General features: G+C 47.3%; 1 protein-coding gene across 12 annotated transcripts in view; it reads right to left on the reverse strand.

Moving 5' to 3' along the window:
* Positions 1 to 1,543: 1,543 nt before the first annotated feature.
* Positions 1,544 to 23,269, reverse strand: part of AGAP1 (ArfGAP with GTPase domain, ankyrin repeat and PH domain 1) — a 308,025-nt gene continuing 286,299 nt past the window's right edge. For all 12 annotated transcript variants that reach the window (XM_038142034.1, XM_038142032.1, XM_038142030.1 and 9 more), the window contains 2 exons: positions 4,436 to 4,691; positions 1,544 to 4,026 (listed from right to left, as the gene is read on the reverse strand). In XM_038142034.1, coding sequence (XP_037997962.1) covers positions 3,823 to 4,026; positions 4,436 to 4,691 — 460 coding nt within the window. In that variant the 3' untranslated portion in view covers positions 1,544 to 3,822. The remainder of the gene's footprint in view (positions 4,027 to 4,435; positions 4,692 to 23,269) is intronic.

A 23,269-nucleotide genomic window follows, 5' to 3' on the forward strand; every position in this document is an offset into this window, starting at 1 on the left:
TTTTTTCCCTGCTCCTTTTTTAACCACCGAAATTGGAAATCTGGTAACGGGAGCCCTTGGCCGAATCTCTGCATTCAGGGCAGGACCCTGAATTTTCCCAAGGCTGGGTCTTTTTTCTTCATGAAGAGCAAGGAGAAGCGAACTGTCCCGGCAATATCCAGGCTCAGCTGTGGCACATGCGACTGAATTCCACAGCAATGAGCCAAGGAGAGGGGGAAATACGGAAACACCAATGGCTGACTTGCTCCTAGTGTTTTACTCATGGATAAAGTGCAGAGGAAAGGGGATTTCAAGGTATCTGGGATGAGGGGAAGGGTTGGGGGGAGTGCAATGACAACCGCTGCCACAGACTCCGTTTCCAGAGAAAACAGCTTTGGCTGCCGGGTTTCTGCTGGGATTTCTCATGGACTGGGTCACAGGTAGGGCTTGTTTTGTTCCCAACATGCTCAAAGGGTGTGAACAGCCTGGCGAGAGGGCTCCAAAAAAGCAACAAGAGTGGCTAAACACGAGCCAAGGAGCAGGAAAAGGGTGGGAGAATAGAGTGAAAGCAACAGGAGCCACGATTCCTGCGCGATCTCCAAGTGCCAGGAGATGCTGCCTGATCCTGCACCTGGATGGCTCCAGGAGCTGCCTCTGCAAAGTGCAAACACATGCCCTGAAAAGCCTGTGGAGCTTTCCAAGCCAAGCCCCACCAGGATGCAGCCAAGGAGAGCTTCCTCCACCCCCTGCCTTTCCCCCTGTCCTCCCCTCTGCAAGGAGTGACTTGGTGACAAGGGCCCTGGGTGACCTCGCCCGGCGGGTCCCTTCCAGCTCAGGATATTCTGGGATCTCCTGACCTTCCAAGGGAACTCTGCCACTGCAGGGCTGGGAATCCTCCCCACAGACCCCCACATCCCCACTGCTTCAACACAGTGATGCCAACACTTAGGGGAAAACCACATTTAGCTTAAAAGCAACCGTGCTACCACTTAATTAAAACATTACTCAGCTTGCCTGGATGCATAATTTTTCCTGTAATACACTGGAATTTCCTCTCCTAAAAATATTCTGTGCTTTTCCAAGGGTTGCCCTCAGAAGATTTTTAGGAAAGGACCACAAAATTTGTCTGCCTGCAATCTGCCTGGTTGCCCTTGTTTCTCAAACATCACCCTCAGCCTTGTCAGAGGAAGGTGGCCCAAAGAGAGCATTAAACAATGTACAGAAAATCATCTCAATTAGGGGAAAAACCCCAGCTCTGAAAAGGAATGTGCACTTTGAACCCTGCCCGCCCTGGGTTTGAAACACTGCACTTGGTTTTTGGGATACAAATGCCCTGGATGCTCCTGGGGGGAACAGGAGGCAGCTCTAGCACCTCTGGGATTGCCATTCCTGAATCCCTGCTGTGGCAAAGCTCCTGAGCACCAGCACACAGAGGGGGTTTCACAGCATCCCCTTCAGCTGCACATCAGCTGGGCTGTCCCCTCCCTGAGGGACCACCTGTAAGTACCAAATGTCAGGAATGGTGGAGAAATGGCAGTTCAAACAGACACCTTTTCTGAATTAAAAAAAAAAAAAAAAGAAGAAAAAAAATTCAAATATTTATAAGTATCCCAGTGGGAAGGGAATCAGCTGTGTCTGGTGCAGTCAGCCTAGGCTGGCTGGAGAAAGATTCCCTCTTCCCAGATACTCAAAGGTCTAGGGAACAACAAAGTACAAAAGGACAACACCACCAAAGAGGAGAAGCTGATCAATGTCCCTGTGCTTCCACCTCAAGGCTCGTTTTTCAGCCACAATTTTGCCTCAAATCCGCAATTTTTCATTTTTTTGGTTTTCCTCAAGACAAAACCAGATGGCATTTCTTCCTTTGCATTTTGTCCACATTCCGTTTATTTAGCAACTGCTCCTCCCCTTTGTGTGCAGAGTGAAACCCAGAGCCCCAAGGAAGAGCACCACCGAAGGCCTGGGAAATACACTGGAGCAGGTAGATCTGCAAATTGCCCTGCTGTGTGCACCTCACTGCCCTCACATAACTGCTCCTTGGCCATCGAGTTCAGTTGAGTTATCAACTTTCTCCACGATAAACCATGCCCCCATCCCGACACTGCCATATGCCACTCCTAAAGAAAAAAGAAAAAAACAAAACCAAAACCACTTTTCTGCCTGCCAAAACCTCTGCTTCCCCACGCCAGAATCCTGCTAGTGGGAAGCAGGAGAAGCTGGGACGCAAGACCAAAAGAACCCAATCAAGTATTAAAACTTGGAATTGAAATGAACTGTCCAGGGCACTCGCACAAGCCATTTTTCTTGCCGAAAGCAGCCGGGCTGGGAGGGAGCGCAGCCGTGCCCTGCCCGCCGCGGTGAAGGCTATCAATTCTGAACTTAATCAAATCTGATCTTCCCCCAGCCAGAATGGGCCTTTTTGTCTTGGCTTGTGAAAGCTTCCTGACTTCTGGAGTAAAATATATTTACAGCGCTGAGGAACAGCCTCTTTTTTCCTTTCTAAAAGGTCTCACGTGCCTTTTTTTCCTTCCCTGATCTCCCTCTGATATGTTGTTCCTCACAGGCTTTGGAAAGAAGAGTTCACTGCTGGGAATATTATCAATGTACAATAATGATCTGTAACCCACAGATCCTAACTAGTTGCACATTATTTAGTTCACATCCATTACAATTTATAAATTAACAGAGATGTCATTTTCTGTACAAAAAAAAATCAATGTATATTTACGGCCTTTTTTTTATTCAAATAGATTTTAAATACATAGAATCTAGAGACACAATACAAAAATCTGTATAAGTTAGGCAATGCATCACAGGAGTGACCAAAAACTCAACACAATTTATCTTGGCAAAATGACAGAACCTATTTCTGCTGGCTGAAAACATAACAAAAAAAAAATTAGCCTTTAATGCATTTATTAATTTCACCAAACGTACTTGAAATGTTGTTTTCCATAGCGGTATTCATTATTCCTTTTTGTGTTTCAGGCTTACTCTTATTTATTTTTTCCATTTTGTTTTTACACCAAGGAGACTGCAGTCAAATAACACTCAGCAACTCATTTCCTCTCTTTGGACTGAAAAATTAAACAGATACTAAATTATGACAGTGAATTTAGAAAGGAGGGCTCCAAGGGCTCGAAAGAACATGTCTGAGATAATATGATGCTTCTAAGAATATTGCAATCACATCCAAGCAATCACCGAAGCGTGCCATGTAACTACCTCCTCAGCTAATATGCTTTTTTCTCCGTGATGACTAATCATGTTCTATTAAACAGCAGTAATGCTGGAAGAACTCAACTATACAAGTGTAATGAAGCCAGTATTCTCCCCGGACAGATTAGCTACAACTGATTTGACACATACCATCATAGGAGCTTCAAACCTGACAAACTCTGTGCTTGCTTCTGATTTATGCCGTCAAGCTCTTCAGGAGAAGAGAATGGAAATCCAGGCGTCGCCGTGTTCCGTAGAGGTGAAATGTTCTGATGTGCTTCACTGTCACTTAGGGAAAGTCACCGTCTCTCCTTCCTTCCTTCCTTCCTTCCTTCTGCTCCGGCTCGCCTCTCCCCCGGCGGCGCCGCGTGTCCCCCGGGCGGTGCCGGTGCCGGTGCCACGCGCGACCCGTGCGGCGTGGCCCCCAAAACAACGGCCTGCCCGCAGCCCCCGCGCTCCTCCCGGGCCCCCCGCGCTCCCCACGCTCCGCTGGCGCTCGGGATGGACCGGAGGGAAAAGGGAGAAGGAGAGGAACCGGACTCACAGAGCGGAGCTGCGATGGGGATGGAGGAATGTGAGGCTGCGGATGCGACTCGGGTCAGCGAACGCGCGCGCGAGCTCCCCTCAGATGATGGTGGGCATCCTCCCGCCGCTGTTGTTGCGGTTGTTGTTCTTCCTGGACAGGTTTGGGGTGGCCATGAGGGCGAAGCGCTCGTCGGGGCAGCCGTACTGCAGCAGCACGTCGATGCACTCCTGGCTGGAGGCCTGGCGGGCGTAGGCCAGCGCCGTGTTCCCGTGGGCGTCGCGCGCCATCACGTCCACGCCGTACTGCGGGGGCGACAAGAGGGGAGCTGTTGGGAGCTGTGGTGGGGAGATTTCGGGAGGGGGATTGGGATCGGATGGAAGGGAGGGCGAGGGAGCAGCCCGACAATGTGAGCACGGCAGCGCCGAGCCACGTACGGAAAAGACGTTTCCCGAGGGAGGAAGGGAGTCTCGTGTGGGACAAAATCTGCCCCAGCAGATTCCAAGCTAAGGGAATCTCTCCTTCCTCACTTCCCATGCTCTCCTTCGCTTTCCAAAAAGGAGCAGAGAGGCAGAAACATGCTTTTCCACCACCCTCTGAAAGCGTGCGGTGAGGAACACCCGCCCCGAGGCCACGGCGCCACGAAGCCCTCCGGGAGCAGCGCTGGCCCGTGCTGCTGGCGGGCGCAGCCCAGCCCCGGCAGCGAGCCCTTACCCAGATGAGGAGCTGCAGCAGCACCACGTTCCCCTTGCGGCAGGCCAGGTGCAGGGCCGTGCGCCCGTCGCCGTCGCCGCAGGTCTCGTTCACCTCGTCCCGCGTGCCGTGGGCCAGCAGCAGGATCACCGCCCGCAAGTCCTCCTCGGCCGTGGCCCTCAGCAGGTGCTGGCCCAGAGAGAGCTCCAGGCACTGCAGCGGGGCGAGGAAGAGCTTCTGCTCGTACTTGGCGCGTATCCAGAGCTCTTTTTCTTCCCTAGGGAAGCCAGAGGGGACAGGTCACTCTCACCTGGTGTCGCAGCCAACAGCGCTCAGCCAACAAGGAGCTTATTTCCCCTTTCAAATTTATGTCAAGAAAGCCCTCACAGGAACACTTCAGCCAAACCTTAGGAGCAGTTCACCCAAACCTCGTATTTTTAGCAATATTTGTGTTGTCCACCTTACTGTTGCAGTGCTCGAGATCCTCCTTGATGGATGCTGTGCCCATGGGGTTGTAGGATCACAACAGCCAGGAGGTCTTAAAAAGCCCTGGGCCAGCAAGAGGCCAGGACAAGAGCCCCCGCTGTCACAAAGACCAAAGACACAACAAGCAGCCAGGTTCCACTTCAAGGCTGGAAAACACGCTGCAAAAAAAGGCACCCCATTTCTGCATCCCAGGCCAGAAGTAACCAAATGGGGGCTTTGTCCCCCTCCAAGCTCAGTAATGTTCCCAAAGGCCTAAGGATGGTTCCTCTTGTTTTCCCAAAATTCAAACCAGTGCTTTGAAGCACCTTTTCCTCCTGATATATCAAAGAGCCATCAGAAGCTTTCTGGTGCTATCAGGTTACAGCAGAACAAGGACTATAAACAAGGCCCTCCACTCGCCGTTTCAAAAAATTACCATACAATTACATGATCTGAGAGCAGCAGGCCCAGACAAAAAAAGTCCCATTTAGAGGTCCCTCAGGTAATCTGCTCAGCCTGTGAAAACCACAAACATCACCTGAGCCAGGCAAGTGGGTCCCGGTGACAGATTCTCTCCTCTGGAGTACAAAAGGCCAAGCTCTGTTTACGCCTTTCAGCCGTGTTTACACTGCTCCCAGTAATCTAGTGTCAGGTTAGCCCTAATCTGTTTTTAAATACTTGTGTAAACATCTCCTTCCACCAGCAAATCTGGATTAGTTTTGCATCATTTCCTGGGACATGCGGAGTGACCTTGCTGTGACCTGCCTGGATGCTTTCAGGCACAGCTTCCCAAAGCAGGCACAGCTTCCCTGCCCCGGCCACAGCTTGCCCCACAAACAGGGCCAGGGCTTTTCTTCAGAGCAAAAGTGCAAACAGAAAATTAACACAGAGACTGCTTCTTTTACCTCAAGCCTCTGAGTGACTCCTGCAAACTAAAAGACACAGCAAAAAAACCCCAAAAAACCCTCCACAACCCTTTTGGGCAGTTGCAAATTAACCTTTGATGGCAGGATCTGATAAATGGAGTATGGCTGCAGGTATTCCAGATGGAGAGGAGGAAGAAAAGGAGTTCTGTTATCAGAATCTTTAATTCATGGTTTTTCTAATTACATTTTTTTTAAGGTAAAAAGCCAAACTAGAACCAGTGCCACAAAAGGGATAAAGTAACACACAATTATCTACAATAAAATGGGCCTTCTTGCAACAGCTCTACTCCCAGTATCCAGCTAGATTATCTTCAAGGATGTTAGCAAAGATCTCTCATGATTTTTAAGCTCACACAGAGGTTTTGAGAGTATTACCAACACATCCACTACAGGTTTAAAACATGCCAGATCGGAAAATGAGGTGATTCAACCTGTGCTGTTCACCCACAGTAACACACACCAGGGCTCTGGGAATTTATTTTTCACATGTCCATACATCCTAAAGGCAAAATACTCCTCAGATATGTAAGTAGTATTTTTTTTTAGCTTAGTCAAGGGTCTGGCAAATGAATCTCCCTCTCCCCCAGACCATTTTTGGAGTGAGAGAAACTTTTGACTCCTATCAGAGCACTGCCTGGTCAAGAAAAAGTCCCTTTCTATTGAGAAAAAAAGCTGTTTGACACAAGTCTCCCATACCCAATCATCATTCAGGCTAAACTGTAATAGTGAGGCTAAAAGGAGAGAATAACTGCTTAGTTCAGGCAGAGGCTCTCCAAGCTTGAGGCTGGCAGGTTCACAAATCTATCAGCACCAATTTCACATTTGCTGTGCGCCGCATGGGCAACCCTGATGGCTCCTGGAAGGATGCAAGAAAGAGAGACAGGGATGTCCCAGTCCTGCTCAGTTTTGTCCTACTGCCTCAAAAGGCTGGGGAAAGAACAGGAAACTCTTTAGAAGCCAGCGTCACAGGAAGGGGAATGTGCTGCCACCTGCCTCAGTGCTGGGCACCAAATGAATTCACTCAGTAAGCTCCAGTTCCACCTTTGGAGTCACATCAAGGGTTGTGGTGGAGCTATAAATCAAAATAAAGGCCTCAGACATTTGGGGCAGCACGTCACTGACATCAGTATGGAGTGAGATTCAGGTCTTTTTCAACAGTACCAACTGGGCACAAGGAAGATTTGGATGTTAGGGATGAAAACAAAACCTCAACAGAAGTAGGAGGAAAAGCACACTGGACTACACCTCATGGACAGCCACAACACACAGGGACTGCTTTCCAATGAGCACCTAGAAAGCCAGTGCCCACAAACATCCTGCCTCCATCTCTGGCACAAACCATTTAATTTGGATGGGAAGTCCTGAGGACTTTCCTGGGAGACAGCTGCAGCTCCGCCGCTCGCATTCATCTCGGAAGCCCTGACAACAAGACATAAATACTGCAATTGTTGCTCTGATGCCCCAATTTCACTTCTGGGATCCACAGCTTGTCTTGGTTGAGGTTTCATTTCCCCCAAGGAAGGCCAGTCCAAGAGCAGAGTTGTCAGCAGTAGATCACTTAACCTCATTGCAGTTCCCCGGAGGACCACTGCTCACATCCCCTGTTAGTTAATGAGCTAAAAAATGAATTATTGGAGCGGTCAGCAATAAGCAGGAAGAGGAGGCACAGTGTTTCATTTCAGCCAGCACTGACATACCTTTAAATAAATCAACTGAATAAGAGCACGAGGAAGTGTGAGGGAGAGCAACTCATCAGGAGAAAGACACGGAACCAGTCCCTAAAATAAAGGCTAGTAAATATTTCCCTCTTTTCCTCCCTTAATTGCAAGCCTGGCAATTCTAAATGACCCTCTCCATACCAGACACTTCCAGCCGTAGCTGTCAAAGCCAAACCAAGACTCTTTCAGTGAACTTTCAGCAGTGGAGTCCTCCTCTCAGGAGCAAATCAAAGCTGCTGTGCTGTAGAAGGAACATCTTCACGTGCTCTGATGGTCCCAATGACAGCAAACACTGGAGGAGGTCTGAGCTGCCTCTTCCTCATGTGCAGCAAAACGAATAGATTATGAGCTCCTAGATGAAGTTAGAGAAATGAGCAACAGAGCCCTAAGGTCCTAAGTTCTTTAAGCCTTTTCTCTCTAAATATCTGCATTCAAACCCTGATCTGTATCTGTTGGTACAGACCCCGGACCTCACTGTGTTTGCCCCTCACACAAGGGGCACATACAGCAGAGGATCACTGCAAAACACTCTACAGAAGCAGGAACGAGTCACCAATCTTGTCCAGAAAGTGCCACCAAGCTCTCTGCCCCTGCAGGAGTCTCCGTCACTCGTGAACCCCAAGAACACACAGTGGTGTGAATAACAAAATCCCTGCTGCAGCAGCAACACCGTACATAGGTAAAAGGTTATTAGAAACAGATGAAAATTTCAGTTCTCGGTTTATTTTGATCTAATTAGGTGCTTGCTTCTCAAGATAATGTCCAATTATTTAAATTACTCTGCCAGCCACATCACATCATTATTATGTGGAAACATAAATACTGGGCACTGGAAGGGGGGAGGGTAAGCAGGGAGCATCAGAGAAGAGAATAAGCAGATTTGCTTGCAGCACAGCCTCGCTCCAGGGGCTGCACTGTGTTCCCCAGCCATGGCTTTGCACTGGAGATGCTCCTTGAGGAGCCCACGTCCCACACAGCTCAGCCCCATCATGTGCTGCACTGGGTTTTCCACCCTACAAATGCCATCAGAAGCCTCATCCTGTTGGTATCCACTCCCCATCCTGACTCCTCCTCGCTCCCATTCTCCTCTGCCTTCACCTCCATTTGTCCCTCACAGATATCTGGTGGAGTCACATCAGCAGGCAAACAAGAAGAGGATGTGCAGGGTGGGGAAAAGAAGTCATGCTCATGCAGTGACCCAGAACTGCCTGAGTAGGCAACAGCACGTGGCTGGAGAGCCTGGGAACTTGCCATCAGAATTCCACAGCTCCATAGCAAGGCAGCCTTGCTCTTCCCAAAGCATGACTAAAAGGATGACTAAAATGTCATGTCGTTATCCAGAGTTACTCACCACTCGTTAAAAAGCTAGAACAAATGCTGAAGGTTGAATTAGATAGACAGTGGACAGCGGGTGTTTACCATGGCCCAGCATTGATTTCCCACCACCAGATATAAGAGCAGGCTCCTTACAGGCACTTTGAAGTGAAGTTTTATCCTCCACACCTCTGACAGCACTGAAAAGCTCCTGATTTTTTTTTTCATCCTTTCTTCTCTCCTGCTACAGGAACTAATTCTGTAAGAGAGGAGGCCTCTCAGTGGTGTCTCCACGGTGGCTGTGCAGGTGCTGTGCCCGTGTGTTGCCATTTCTGGTTGCTCACTGAAGTACAACCCTTTAACGCCGTGGTAACCTGGCCAGCTCAGCAAGAGCTCTGCCAAATTTCCTCTCCTGTTGGCCAGCTGACAAGGTTAATGTGTCTCTTCCAAGAAAATGAAGTAAATCTAACCCACTGCACCTCCCAAACTCCTGGAAGAGCCCCAGGATGTGTCATTAGCTTCGTGGTCCAGCACGCAAGGAGCACATATCACCTAATGACCGTCGCCGGGCAGCTGGATGTGCCGGGGCTTCCCGATTAAACATCCCCCTCTGTCACGATCCCAATAAATGGCACTGCTTTGGACAGGGCTGGTGATGCAGGGTTGGGATGGGTAAAAAAAAACCACTGAGGGTGGGGGCAGGATCGAAATGCTGGAGAAAGGTTCATGATGCTTTTAATTGCAACAGCAAAAGCGGGGAGAAGAAGAGAGGGTGAGAAGAAAGGGGCTAGCAGCAAGGAATTTCCAAAGTGCCTTCCTGCCCCGAGCAAAGCAGGAACTGGGAGGAGAGGCATGGAAGAGGAGCTGGGAACAATATGCTGAGAAAACACAGGGGCTTCCTCTCTCTCTGCAGGAGAAGACCCCTCTGCTGCATTGCAAAGGCAGCGCTGAGCAGCTGAGCGGCTCCGCGCCCCGCATGCCTCTCCGCCCCGCCGCGTTGCTAAGGGGGAAGGCACGAGCCCACCGGGAATATCCAGGTCCCTGGCAAACAAGAGGGCTCCAGACAGCAAACAAAGACCGATGGGTATTTATCCCTTAATTACTGAGAGCTTTGAAGAAACGGGCCCACTGTAAATCCCGCCCGCCAAGGGAACGGACTGCGATTTATGCGCGCCGGGGCAAAGAGGAAATAAATATCTCTCTGGCTCCTGATCAATATTATGAGTGTTTTGCCAACCTACAGGGTGTTTTATGAGCTGTAAGGACAGAAAGGGATCATTAATAATTAAATAAAGTCTACCTATTAAGCTTATTACTTCTTACAAGTTAAACATCCCTGACGGACGAAGGGCAGCCCCATAGGAAAGCTGCGGATCAGCCAGCCCGTGTCTTGCTGTGGACTCTGGTCCAAGTGAGCAGCGTGGTAACCCAGCCTGGAAATGATTTAGTTACTGTCTGATGGGAAACTTATCTGCCTGAGGACTGTGTTCAACCCACTCTTCAAATTTTGGTCCGGGAGATGGACAATTCAGCGCTGCAAAGTCATGCCAAATTCAGGTTACTTCTACTCTCAGTCCTTCTCAACCAAACCAAATGGCACAAATCCCTGGAAGTGGTCGAGGCTAGGATATCAGCACCCTGGGATGCTGGAAGGTGTCCCTGCCCATGGCAGGAGGTTGGAAGGGGATGATCTTCAAGGTCCTTTCCAACCTGCACCATTCCAGGATCCCATGAAATGAAGGCGGTTTCCCACCAGCAGCACCTCGCACTGTCAGGGACTCGTTTCCTGAAGCCCCCAGCTCTGGACCTTCTCCCCCATTCACTCTCCTATTCAATTTTTCAGTTTTCCTTTCATAGCTGTGTGTTTCAGGGAAAAAAAAAAACAAAAAAAAGCCCTGCTGTGTGTGAGGGACAGAGATCACTCATTTGTGCAGAGCTCAACGTGCTTCTCAAATTAATCACGCCTTGCCTGACACCAGTATCATCATCATTCGGATTCGGTGGAGCTCCTCCACCTTTTTCCCTCTCTCCTTACAGCATTCCCCTACACAGGGCTCCAAAACAGCTGCTATTTCTGCTCTTGGGGGGTTACCCCTCCGTGGAGTAAGCAGCAGCACTCCCTGAAGCATTAATACACCCGCAGGATTTATCGCTGCCCAACATTAACGACCAGCCTGGCTGAGACATCAAGGTTTACTGACTTCAGGCCTTTCAGATAAATACCCTCCAATTGTGGGCTCTGATTTATCACAGAAAATTGCAGCCAACTTCTGTTTTCATTGCACGACCCTCCATCTAATAACTTTTAAGGTTTACTCGATAAAATATATCACACCTGAGGTTTACTCTGTGTAAAGTTAAGTAAAAACTGTGACATACAACAGCAGGGGATACTGTGGGTACTAAGATAAGGCTTATTAAGTTGAGAATAAAGATCCTAAGGGTGACAACTCTAAGCCCTGCAAGTTGTTTAAATCTTTTCTCAATAAAAATCCAGGTTTTTTTCTTTGTTCTGTACCATTATGTGAAATGAAAACAGTCCCTGGAGATTTAATAAAAACCTTGAAGAAGCCACAAGTTGTCCTTTTCCTCTAACCCCAAAAGCCCCAGAGTTTTTTTGAAAAAGATTTGCCGGTGACAGTTCAGAGGCAAAAACCCTAACAATGGTAAACACTAAGGATTTAGAGCTCACCACAGTCCTGAGGAGACCATAAAGACAATCAGAAGTCTGGAACACCTCTGCTATGAGGAAAGGCTGAGAGGATTGGGAATGTTCAGCCCGGAAAAGAGAGCAGGGGAGACCTAATTGTGACCTGCCAGTTCCTGAAGGGAGACAACAACAAAAATGGAGAGAGCTATTTAGAAGGGTCTGGAGTGACAGGACAAGGGGGAATGGATTTAAACTGACAGAGAGAAGGTTTAGATGGGATATTGGGAAGAAATTCCTCCCTGGGAGGGTGGGCAGGCCCCGGCACAGGGTGCCCAGAGCAGCTGTGGCTGCCCCTGGATCCCTGGAAGTGTCCCAGGCCAGGCTGGACGGGGCTTGGAGCACCCTGGGATAGTGGAAGGTGTCCCTGCCCATGGCAGGGGGTGGCACTGGATGAGCTTTAAGATCTTTTCCAACCCAAACCATTCTGTGACTGTGATTTTAAACACACAGATCTGTGAAAATAATTTAAAAAGCACCATGAAGAGTGGAGGAAGATGGATTTCACCTAAGGTTTGTAAGGAGAGACTTTACAACAGTCTGGAATGCAAAACCCAGGAACAACAGCTCCCTCACACTCACCCTCTGCTGACCAACAGGAAAGCTCCTGAGCTCAGGATCTGATTCCTTTTATGTGCTGGCATATCAGTATCAAGGTAAACATCCACACAAAATTTAACTCAAACCATACCACTGTGCTGGCTACCCGAAAAAAAGGCTGATAAATGAGTTATCATTTATCTACACACAAGTGAACTGCTTCCATTTCTTGGGTGGTCAACCTCAACACTTGGGCACACCACGAATATTACCTAAAAAAAAAGCCAAAAGCTGCAAGAGTTGCATAGAAATGCTAAAACCAAGGAGTGTATTTGCTTCTTGCCTGTTTTCAGTAATAAATATATATATATATATATATATGCAGGGAATAGTAATTGGAAACACGTACCTAATGCATTTCATTACTCGTGTGTAACCACACTTAACCTGATGTCTTAAGTGTATAAATCAAACTGCATTGTGCCACTACCTAAACACAGACTGGAAATTTCAATTTGCCATTTGATATACAGTCACTCAGGTCAGAAGATTCCATTAATCTCCAATTTGTTAACACTAATTTTCTCCTACAGCAAGGCTCTGCTTAGTGCAGCAGTGTTTGAAGTGGAGCTCGGGAAATCATTACTTATTTAAAAAAAAAAAAAAAAGGAAATTCCCCTCTCCAAGGTGGCGGATGGGAAGTGACACACAAATACTGCAAGGCATAAATCTCAACAATCTGTGCCAGTGAGGTGCCCCATGGCTGAGCAGTGTGGCGTGCAGCAGGGCTCTGCTCCTCCCATCACACAGCTTCAGGGATGCCGTAACGGTGGCTGACGTGAGCGCCTTCGGAACGCGTCCCGTGGCAAACGCGCCGAGGAAGAGGAATGGAGCTTCTCCTCTGTTCCCCCTGCTGAAGTTCTCAGCAGAACTGAGAGTGCCTTATAAATAATGAGGGAAGGGGGCAAAAAAACCACTTGGAGGGGGTTGACAGACTTCCAGAGTAGAGAGAGATCTCAAATGAGTAGAAAGAGATCTCAAATTAAAGTTTGCTTGAGGCTTCCATCATACAATCAATGAGGTGGGAAAAGACCTCTAGGATGATCAAGTCCAACTGATCCAAAATGGAAAAAAACACGTGTGGGGCTCCAGGAGAACCTGATCTTTACCAGAGGATCAAACACTGGAAGAGGATGGCCTAATTGCAATGGCTCACAAAGACCTTCTGAAATGATTCTTGATCCTTTGTTAACAGTAACTCCTACAGTTTGGTTTGCAAGGAGAAACAAAAGTCCTTTCATGGGGCTTTAATGGCATCTTAATTCCAGTAGAAGCAGTAAGATGATGCTCTTTGGAGTATTTGGGAAAGAAGAACACCCTCCAACCATTACAGTGAATTTATGTAAGACATAAAAGAGAAAATACAAGTAATAAACGTCGTATTTGAGCACAGGCTCTGAGGAAAAACACATTTGGAGCAGCAAGCAAATAAAACCAACTGCTTGCTCTGCACAAGTTAGCAGTGGGAGGCAGGCAAGCTTGGAAGGGAAAGTCCAGGGGCTGGGAAGCAGCCGGACAATCTCCGTGGGCAGCATTTCTGGGATCCACATTCTAGAGATGCTGCAGGGACCTCTTCACTGCCCAACTCTTCCCAACTGACTTGGAGCTTTCCCTTCTGCTCCCCTCTACCTTCTCATGTCTCCTCATCTGCATCCCAAGTACCACAGAATCCTTAATTTGGAAAAGACCTCCAAGATCGAGTCCAACCTTCAACCCAACACCATGGTGAGCAAGGCACTTATCTCTGTGTCCACTCATTCCTTGAACACTTCCAGGGATGGTGGCTCCTCCACCTCCCTGGGCAGCCCTTCCAATGCTTAACCACTCTCTCAGTGAAGAAATTTCCCCGATATCCAACCTGAACCACCTCACTGACGCCAAGGACTCCACAGAAATTGTCGATGTCATCAGACCCTTCCATCAGTCTCCTTTATTAATGGCTATTTTTATTTAGGAAAAACTATGCCTTTTTTGACAAGGTAGAGATCCCAAAGTATTCCCTCCGTTCAGCAAGTGATGGGACTTTCCTCCACCTCTGTTTTAGTGGGTTGCAGGTGTTTGATGCCCTTCTCAAATCATAAATTTTAATTGGTTAAAAAAAAGACCATTGGTAGACCTGCTCATGTTTCTGGAAAAGCCAAGTGGATGAAGGATTTCTTTAGAATAAAAAAGGATGAAGCCTTGGGAAATCCATGAGGTTCCTCTGACTAAAAAACTGAAATCTCAATGATTTTTGTTGGTTTGTGCATTTCCAACAATGGGATATGGAACACTAGGGTTGCCCAAATGTGTCCCAAAAAGACGTGACTAGAGATGGATGTGGCTTTCAGAAGACATGGAAGCGCTCAGGTCCTGCTGAAGCTTTTCCAATGCACCTCTGCCTATTAATCACTTGCAGAGCTTTAAGCTTTTGTGATTTACAAGCCATAAGGTGGATGTTTGACAGTGGGAAACACGCAGAAAACCTGACAGCAAAGAAAATCCGCACCGGGGACACCTGCCAAAAGTGACAGCAAGTTCCACTTGGAGAGCAACTCAGAGAGAGCTGTGCAGGGATTTAAAAGCTGAATTAAAGCCAGAATTGAGGAATTAAAGCCTCTTGCCCAAGTGTTCCTGGTGCTTAAGCGCTCTCTCTCTCCCAGCTACCTCCCTGCAAATCCCTCTTCAGGCCACATTTGGAAATTATTTAAAAAAAGATAAAATATCCCTAATCTGTTCCTAATTAGAAGAAACATGTGAATATTATTTTCTAATTTGTGACTCAATCTTAAAAGTGAACTCACTGAAATAATTACACTGGCTCCTGAATATTCCTATTGTGCTCCTGAAAAAAAAAATCCAAAACCGAACGGTGGATATATCCTCTACTGCCCGAGATGCCCTGGGGCTGAATGTATCAATAAGAACCATCAAAGCCCTGGACGTGGACTGCCAAAAACCTGTAATTTCTGCTCCCAGCCCAGGGGTTGCCAAACAGACTCGTTCCCTCCTAATGGTCTTTGTGCAACTTGGGCTTGCGGCGAGTCAGGATGAGCCAAGGAGGCCCAAGCTGAGTGGCCAACACAAGGCGTCCAAGCTGTCCACTGCACAAGTGACCCCTTCCAGTTGCAGGAGCTCTGAGCCAGGATTTATGAGAGCAGCAATGGAGATTTCTTTGTAAAACCCAGACGCGGCACGACTTGAGCGAGTAACTCCTGAAAATTGGTAATTTCCTGGTGGTTAGCAGGAGAAGGCCCACCAATGGGGAAGCAGAGGCTGCTAATAAATTTATAGTGCGTTATATGCCAATTAGACCCCCTCAGCCCTTCAAGAGGCAGCACCACCAATCAGGTTATCATTCCACAAATGTACTCTTTAGGGCTGAGCTCATCACAAATCAATCCTGCATTTCAAGTGCAATTTTCATTAGCGCTACCCGGGACCGCACTGGTGAAACAATGCAGGCAGGTATTCTCCTTCTCCCCTCAGAGCACCCTTCCCTGATGCCTTGTGCTCAGCTATTTGCTCCTCCTCGTGCCCAGCCACGTCTCAACTTCAAATGGTAAATAATCATTTTGAATACCACATTAATCCTGCGCCGAAGCAGATTTATTACACGCGTCACACGCGGGAGTTTCGCCGTCACTCGCAAGCCAGCCGTGAACCCCGTGCTTAAATTACATCCTTGTACCTGACCATGCACCATGCAAGGCTCTGTCAATACCAGCAATCAGCAGCTCCCTCAGCTTCCCACCCTGTGACATCCACAAGTGTCATTCGGGAATTCAGAGAAAGGAAAAACACACCAATAAATACTCTGGAAGGTTTAGCATCTGCTTTAAAGCCTCTGGTCACAGCTTAAATCACAGCTTTTCCTCTGTGCAAGCAAGACTGCATTTTGGATGCTCTTCTTTGCTTCATTTTTGCCGAACGAGGCCAGAAACAGCCTTTAGTTTTAGCTTTGTAACCCATGGCAGCACGGAGATGCCTCCTGCTCAGGAACACAGGGCAACCTGAGTCACCAGGAATGCATTTTCCTTCTCTTTTGCTTCTCAAGCCAGGTACAGACCGTGGAGAAGAACACGCAGAAACCTATCAGAGAATATCCTGCGTTGGAAGGGACCCATAAGGATCATCAAGTCCAACCCCCTAGCCCTGCACGGACACCCCAACAATCCCACCCTGGGCATCCCTGAGTGTGATATCCAAATGCTCCTTGAGCTCCTGCAGGCATGGGGCCACGACCAACCCAACCTGACCCAACCCTAGGCAGGGTTACAAATGTAACATCCACAAAGAGCAAGGACCTCCTAATGCAAGCATTCCCAAAGCAACCTTCACTTCCCTGCTTCTCAGCCAGGCAAGGTCCCCTCGAGTCATGGCAGGACCAGATTTTACTTCCTATACTGCCCCTGCCCCGTCATTCTAAATTTTTATGGAGTCTCTTCCCAAAAAAACCTCAACATAGGAAGAGCGGTGCCTGATGCCCCAAGCCTTGGGCTGTCACCTGCATCTTATTTCTACTTAACCTCTTAAATAACATTGGAATTCACTTTGTCCCCTGATGGGCGCTGTAATGAGAACCTCCTGTCAATCACGGCTCCATTAGCCGGGACAGACTCCCACTTCCTGAAACAATTTATTGCATTCCCAGCAGCGAATGGGCCTGGCTCCTTTTGAGCCGGGTTTTTTGGGGGAGCTATTCACTGGGAGCGGGTGTCCCTTCTGTCCCTGCTGCGCGGGGCATTGTTCCCCCCGTGGCTCATGGAAACGCTTCCTGAGCTGACCCACCTCTCCTTGTCCCGGCCAGGCCGAGTGTTTGCCAAAAACTTCTTTGGGCTGCTCAGTTCAGCGGCGCAACACAAAACCCACCAGCTGTTTCCAGCCACTGGGGCAGGGGGAGAAGCCAATCCTGCTGTTAACCCCTTCCCAACAAAAGCCCGGGGACCTGGAGCCTGTCATCCCCAGGGCAGAGGAGCAGGGACTCCGAGATAGCTCCCTCTCCCTTAAAAAGCAGGATCTGCTCTCATTTAGCACGAAACTAAAGGCAATTTTGTTTTCCTCTTCCTCTCTCTTGGTTACAAACTCAAATTGCAGCTCAAAGAAAGAAATCTTACTAATAGAGGCTAAAACCACTTTGGTTGGAACATTATCTTGAGAGGAGAATTTCCATTTCCCTAAGTGTGCGCGGTCCTTACGAGGTTCATTTGCAATGAGTCTATCTGTTTTGATGAGATAATAAAATGCATTTTATTTAAAAATATCTCCATTTCCACACCCCCCCTCCCCCCCAAAGGAATTTAAATGGTCAGTTAATCTTTCTGCTTCAGAAACAACCCACTGAGTAAATAAAAGAGGGCTCAAGATTATATAAACCAAGATTTTTTCCTATTCTAACACTGGTCTCGAAGACTAAAATACAGATGTACCTGGGCATTGGCTGTGTGCCTTTTTAGTATAAATCAGTTTAACTTTTAGCCTGGGAAAGGGAAAAAAAATGGAAACAAGATGATAGTTATCTCCAGCCTTCTGTGATTCTCGAGTCAATAGTAAATGGGGGGACTCGTTAGTGCCATAGTGATCCAATCAGGATGAAATTATGCAGTCATGTAAGAAATAATATCTATTAGGCTAATTTAATCAACGAATACTTTACAGATGAATTAGAATGCAGAATCCAATTATTTCAAACATTTGGACTGTCAGCCGCTGTGTTTTTGAAGCGGTGGAGGGGGAGAAAGGGAAGGCTTAAGGATCCTTTCAAGACCAGGGTGGCTGGGCTGTGTTTGTAGCAGGAGAGCTGAAAACAGCAGAGAAACTGACAACCACAATCAGCACCTTCCCTGGCTCCCTCTGGGGCACCTCCCTCTGGGATATTGGCACGGACAGCTTGATCTGCTCCTCGCACAGGCTCACAATGACTGTCACGAGTCGGGGTGATTCCCCTGGCCAGCCACCCTCTCAAAGGAAGGTTCACACTCTAATGTCAAGGGGTGTTTGGTTGCTGGGAAGCGATGATGTGCCCCTGGTTGGTGCACAACACCCAGCTCCACGGATTGCATGTGGCATTTATTCCATTTATTCCCTTGGAAAACCAACGTGCTACTCTATGGCACCGTGCAAAGAGAAATGGGACAGACAGAACTCCTACCAGAAGGGGACACTGGTTTAAAACACGATTCGACTCGAAAAGGAGGGGACAAAACTGGGGCCTGTGAGTACACAAACCACGACCCAGCCTGACTCAACATCTGCTCCGCTGATGCTCTGCCAAACCACGACAGCACCATGAAGCTTACCAGAAAACCATCACTGCTCCACCAAGGAGACTTAGGGATTGGCTCCTTGCTGTAGAATAAAGGCACATTCCACCCTCTCTGTGGAGAATCTTCTCCCCAGTCCACTGGAATTGCTGTTTCATAAAGAAACAAGAGCAGCCACCCTCTGCATTTTGAATATCAGAATGGCTTGGGTTGAAAGGGACCTTCAAGACCATCTCATTCCAACCCGTCTGCCACGGGCAGGGACACCTTCCACATCCCAGGGTGCTCGGAGCCTTGTGGAACATCTCACACACAAAGAGATGGTCTGACGGTCCCATTTACCATCAGAACAGTTATTTCAAGAGCTGAAGATGGCAAAGGTGCATGTTTTTGTGCTCAAGTCTACAGCACAAAGTGATGTTTTCCCCCTCTCTCGTTATTAGTAGAAGTTACTTGTTTGTACAAATAAAAACAAGGCTGCAAGAAAGTGATGGATACTTTAACCACGTGGAATATCTTTTACAAAGAGCTGAATGAACTTCACAATGGAGCTCAAACTGAAAAAATCCATTTCACTCTCTGGGCTCCAGCATTTCTTTAGAGTATTTGAGAGATACCATGAAGAACAGAGCAAACCTGGTGCCTGCTGCAGAGTGTGGATGCCCCACTGCTCCGTTAAGCTCTGCGTGCCATTCCCAACGTACCTGTGATCCAAACATTTTTCTGCCCTGTCATCTGGAGCAGTAAATGGACTCTCTTGCTTATTTAAACATTTAATGCTCTTCTGATGCCCAAATTATGCCTGTTTCCCATGATGGATTAGCGCAGAATACAGCAGTGACAATTTTCTGCAATCTGTGGAATATCAAATTTTGATTACTTCAGGAGGAAAAAGTAAAGTTATAAGCAAACTGATTGATAAGGAGCAGAGGAATACTTCATGTGGTGGCTCATTGGGAGCCTTGATGAATGCCTGGCAGGACTGTGATGAGTCCCCACAGAAGACATGCAATAACTCTGAGGAGATTTAAGGTATTTATTGCTCAAATAAAACAAAACCAAGTGACACGAGTAGGTGAAGTAGCACCGGGTGATTACAATCTGCTGATCAAGACCAAGTGCAATTCCAATTTTTTTGCACAGCAAAAAAAAAAAACAAACTAATTCTCCAGCTTGCCTACAGAACACTGATGGTTATTTTGGGAATTTTGGATGCTGGCTTTCTTCAACGACCAGTGGGGTTGTTTTAATGCCAGGTCTTTATGGAGGATCATCATCCAGTTAATGCTGGCAGTAGCTCTACTTCTGGGTGTCAAATTATTTAGCAGTACCTTCTTAAGATAAAGTGATAATAAATATATATTTTTATCTATCTATCTATCTATCTATCTATCTATCTATCTATCTATCTATCTATCTATCTATCTATCCCATAAAGCTGGTGTGGCTTTATGGTGTGGCTTGGAGGTTCTTCCCAACCTTCTGTGATTTTCTCTCTCTCTACATGCACACATTCCCTGAGCCCCACTCCCTTCCAGCAGCAGCTTTTCCAGCTGTGAAACTGAGGAATTCCCACAGGAGCATCCCTAACACGGTGCAGGCACTTCTGCTCCACAACAAGGTGTAGAGAGAGCTCCTCTGAAGGGAAGAGCTGCTCTCTCCTCCATCACAGATCTCTCTGGTCCAGGGCCTCCCCAGCAATGTTATTGTCAACAATCTCCCTGTGCTGGCAGAGGCAGATGTGACCCCTTCACTCTGCAGCAGCTGCTGAGCTGTGTCTCTGTGAGAATCCCTAAAGCTCTCCCCGAGTGTGAAGGGACTTTGTACAAAAAGCATCTTCCCCAAAACAGTTCAGACCGAGGGAACCTTCTGAGAAAGACAAGGGAGGAAAAAAGCCACCAGAGAAGAGCAGGATGCATTTGAATGGAGGGCTGGATCAGCAGCACCTTCTCCTTCAGAGAGGGGAGCTCACAGTGCTGTTCTGCTATTAAAAAAGGCACTTGCAGTTAAGCAGTGAAGAGAACAGATTTTTTTATTTTCAGTTTACTATTTCTGGGCAGGGTTGATGGATGTTTTGGACAGAAGAGGCTGAAAGGAGGCTTTGTGAGCCAGGATGATTAAAACAGTTGTCTTGAGCTGAGTTTGTCTATTGTGAAAAGAAGTGGGGGAGACTCCAACCAATCCATCAGCAATGCACCGCCGGCAGACGCAGGCACTGATCAGACACGACAGCTTTGCAACAGGTTTGAAATCCCAGTGCAGTAAAAGCAGCCTGCCTGTCTGGGTGTGTTTGGGAAAGCTGCCCAGGAGCTTTCTGAAGCATCCTGAAGATTTTCACCTTATCCAACTCCAAGAGTCAGCATGGGAACATCAGTGGCTTGGCACTCCAGGGAGGATAAAGAAGATCCTGGTGGTAAAACAAAGGATGCTTAAAACTCCCAGTGTGAGAACATGATGGATTTGGAGGATTCCTTGATGTGGCATTTAGGGACCTGGCAGTGCTGGGTCAAGGGTTGCACTCAATGATCTCGGAGGGCTTTCCCAAATTTACCCATTCCACGAATCCATGATATTTTAGGTGCAAAGTACAACCCAAAGGCAGGGTGTGTATTCCCAGCTATCCAAACAGACCAAACACCAAGGACCTGCTGCTTTCCCTGCAAAATGCTTGGACTTTCCAGGGCCATCACATATCCCAAATCACTTGCCCTCTGCTGATAATGCTTAGGATGAGACTCCTAGGCTGTATCAACCCATTTTGTTTACTGTAAAATATTCTTCCACCCTGAAGGAAAAGGAATTAGTGATTATTCTGAGGTCTAAACAATGTGACAGATTTAGCTGGGTATTTTGCACAGCTTTTATAGTGGGAAAAAAATATTGCTATTGCTGATGTGATCTGGCAATTAAAATGTTTTCCATCTGACAAACACCAGGCAGCTCCCACCAACAGTCAGAAGGAGCTCTATCAAGTTCAAATTCCTGAGCATTTGTTTTTTAGCTCCTGGATGAGCCCAGAATGGATGGAGCACTAAGAACCGCTGGGCGAGACCCTAAATTGCATCTTGGTGGGCATCTGATCCCAGTCCCTGAGAGCTGAGTGCCAGCAGTCCCTGCAATCCTGATGTTTGCTTATGGTCTGTCTTTTGGGAACGGCATCCGAGGGATGCAACAACCTGGCAGCTACCTCCAATCCTGCCTGGATGCTTGGAAAAAAAGCTAGAGCTCCCTCAGAGATCAAGTGGGCAGCAGCCCCTTCACAGGAACTGGTCTATGAGCTACCACCACATGTCTAATTAATGACCCTGCCGGTCGCAGCTGGAAGAGCTGAGCTGGGGGTGATTAATTAAATTAGCTGGCAGAGGAAATTACAGTGGAAAAGCCAAAGTTTGATTGCTCCATAATTAACCACAGTGCAAATAATATCTGCATCTATAACTTCCAGCGATGAGATCAGAAGCCAATTGAATTTGGCACTGATTGAAGCTGTAAATATCCTGTGGTGAAAAATGATAGGTTTGTTCTGAAGGGAAAACTTACAGAAATGGACATCCAGAGGATGCAGGAGGGGAGCAGGGGACAGGGAGGAAAGAGCACTGGAATTAGATCCTGATCTCAGCTGATTTCTGCAGTTTTCTGCAGTGCTAAGAGGACTCAAGGTGAAACAGGAAGAAGTATTTTGAAATTGGAATGCTGTGAGATTCCTTACCAGAGCTTTGGTGAATCTAGAAAGCAAAAGGCACTGTGGTCATTCCATCCCCTGCCTTGCTCCACAGCCTGTGGTGGGAATCACTGCTTTCCCTGGGAAAAGACTGCCCAGCTGAAGAAATACCCAGTCCAAACACCTCCTCCCTGCTCCTACATTCTCCATCTCCCACTCCTGCTCTTAGGAGCACTTTTTTGAACTACAAGACCCCATTTTTCCAAGGAGATCACCTCCAAATGCCTGCAAACCCCTCCATCCCCCTCTAAATCATTAACATTTCATTAACCCCCTTAAGCACCTCCTGCTACCCACGGAAGACTTGAAATATTTCTTACCATTCTTCTCCAAAATTCTCTATTTTGGCAAGTAATGTACCCACCTCAATCCTGCATCATGTCAGATTACTGGGAGTCTCATCCCTCTTCCACTTCAGCTGAGTTCTTGCTCAAAAGATTTTTAAACTGTGGCCTGAAATGCAACCCCTCAAATCCCAAAACGAGCCAAGATTTATCTCCATGCTTCTCAAACTGTTATCCAATGTTCTCTTTCACAAAAACTGCACGATCCAGGAAACATTTAATTTTCGTTTTTTTAAAGCAGTGAAACCAATTGTCCTGAGAGTGGAGTAAAGTGCACTATAGACACATACAAAATAGCAGTTCGTATTTTGTGTATTTTATTTCTATTTTTATACATTATCTTGAATTTATCAAGGATATTATACATACGCTTGATAAATTTTTGATAAATATAAAACATATGCTTGACCATATTATATTTACCTGATAGTTATGTTTCTCTACAGGGAATCCACTTTGTGTGGATCAGAATCATCCCCTGAACTAAATTTGTGGCTTCTGCTGCTCCAGACCAAAACTCCTGTGGATATTGGCACCTACCTGGCCACCAAACCCTCCTCACCAAGGCACTCCAGTACAAAAAAACAAAAAAAAAATTACAATTCCACAAAAAAACAACAGCACAATATTTAATTGTGAACACACAAGTCCCACTGTGCTTTGCCATTTCTTTCTGAAATGTGGGGAATCACAAAACCAGCTCATTTTTTATGTACTTTATCACTCCTGGCTGACAACACAACTTTTTGGGGTGCCCTGAGAGCCTTCCCTGTAAACTGGGTTGGCTCCTGAATGTCCCATTATTGGTGTGGCTGTAA

The sequence above is a fragment of the Motacilla alba genome, chromosome 7 (genome assembly GCF_015832195.1).
Source record: "Motacilla alba alba isolate MOTALB_02 chromosome 7, Motacilla_alba_V1.0_pri, whole genome shotgun sequence".
NCBI lineage: Eukaryota > Metazoa > Chordata > Aves > Passeriformes > Motacillidae > Motacilla > Motacilla alba.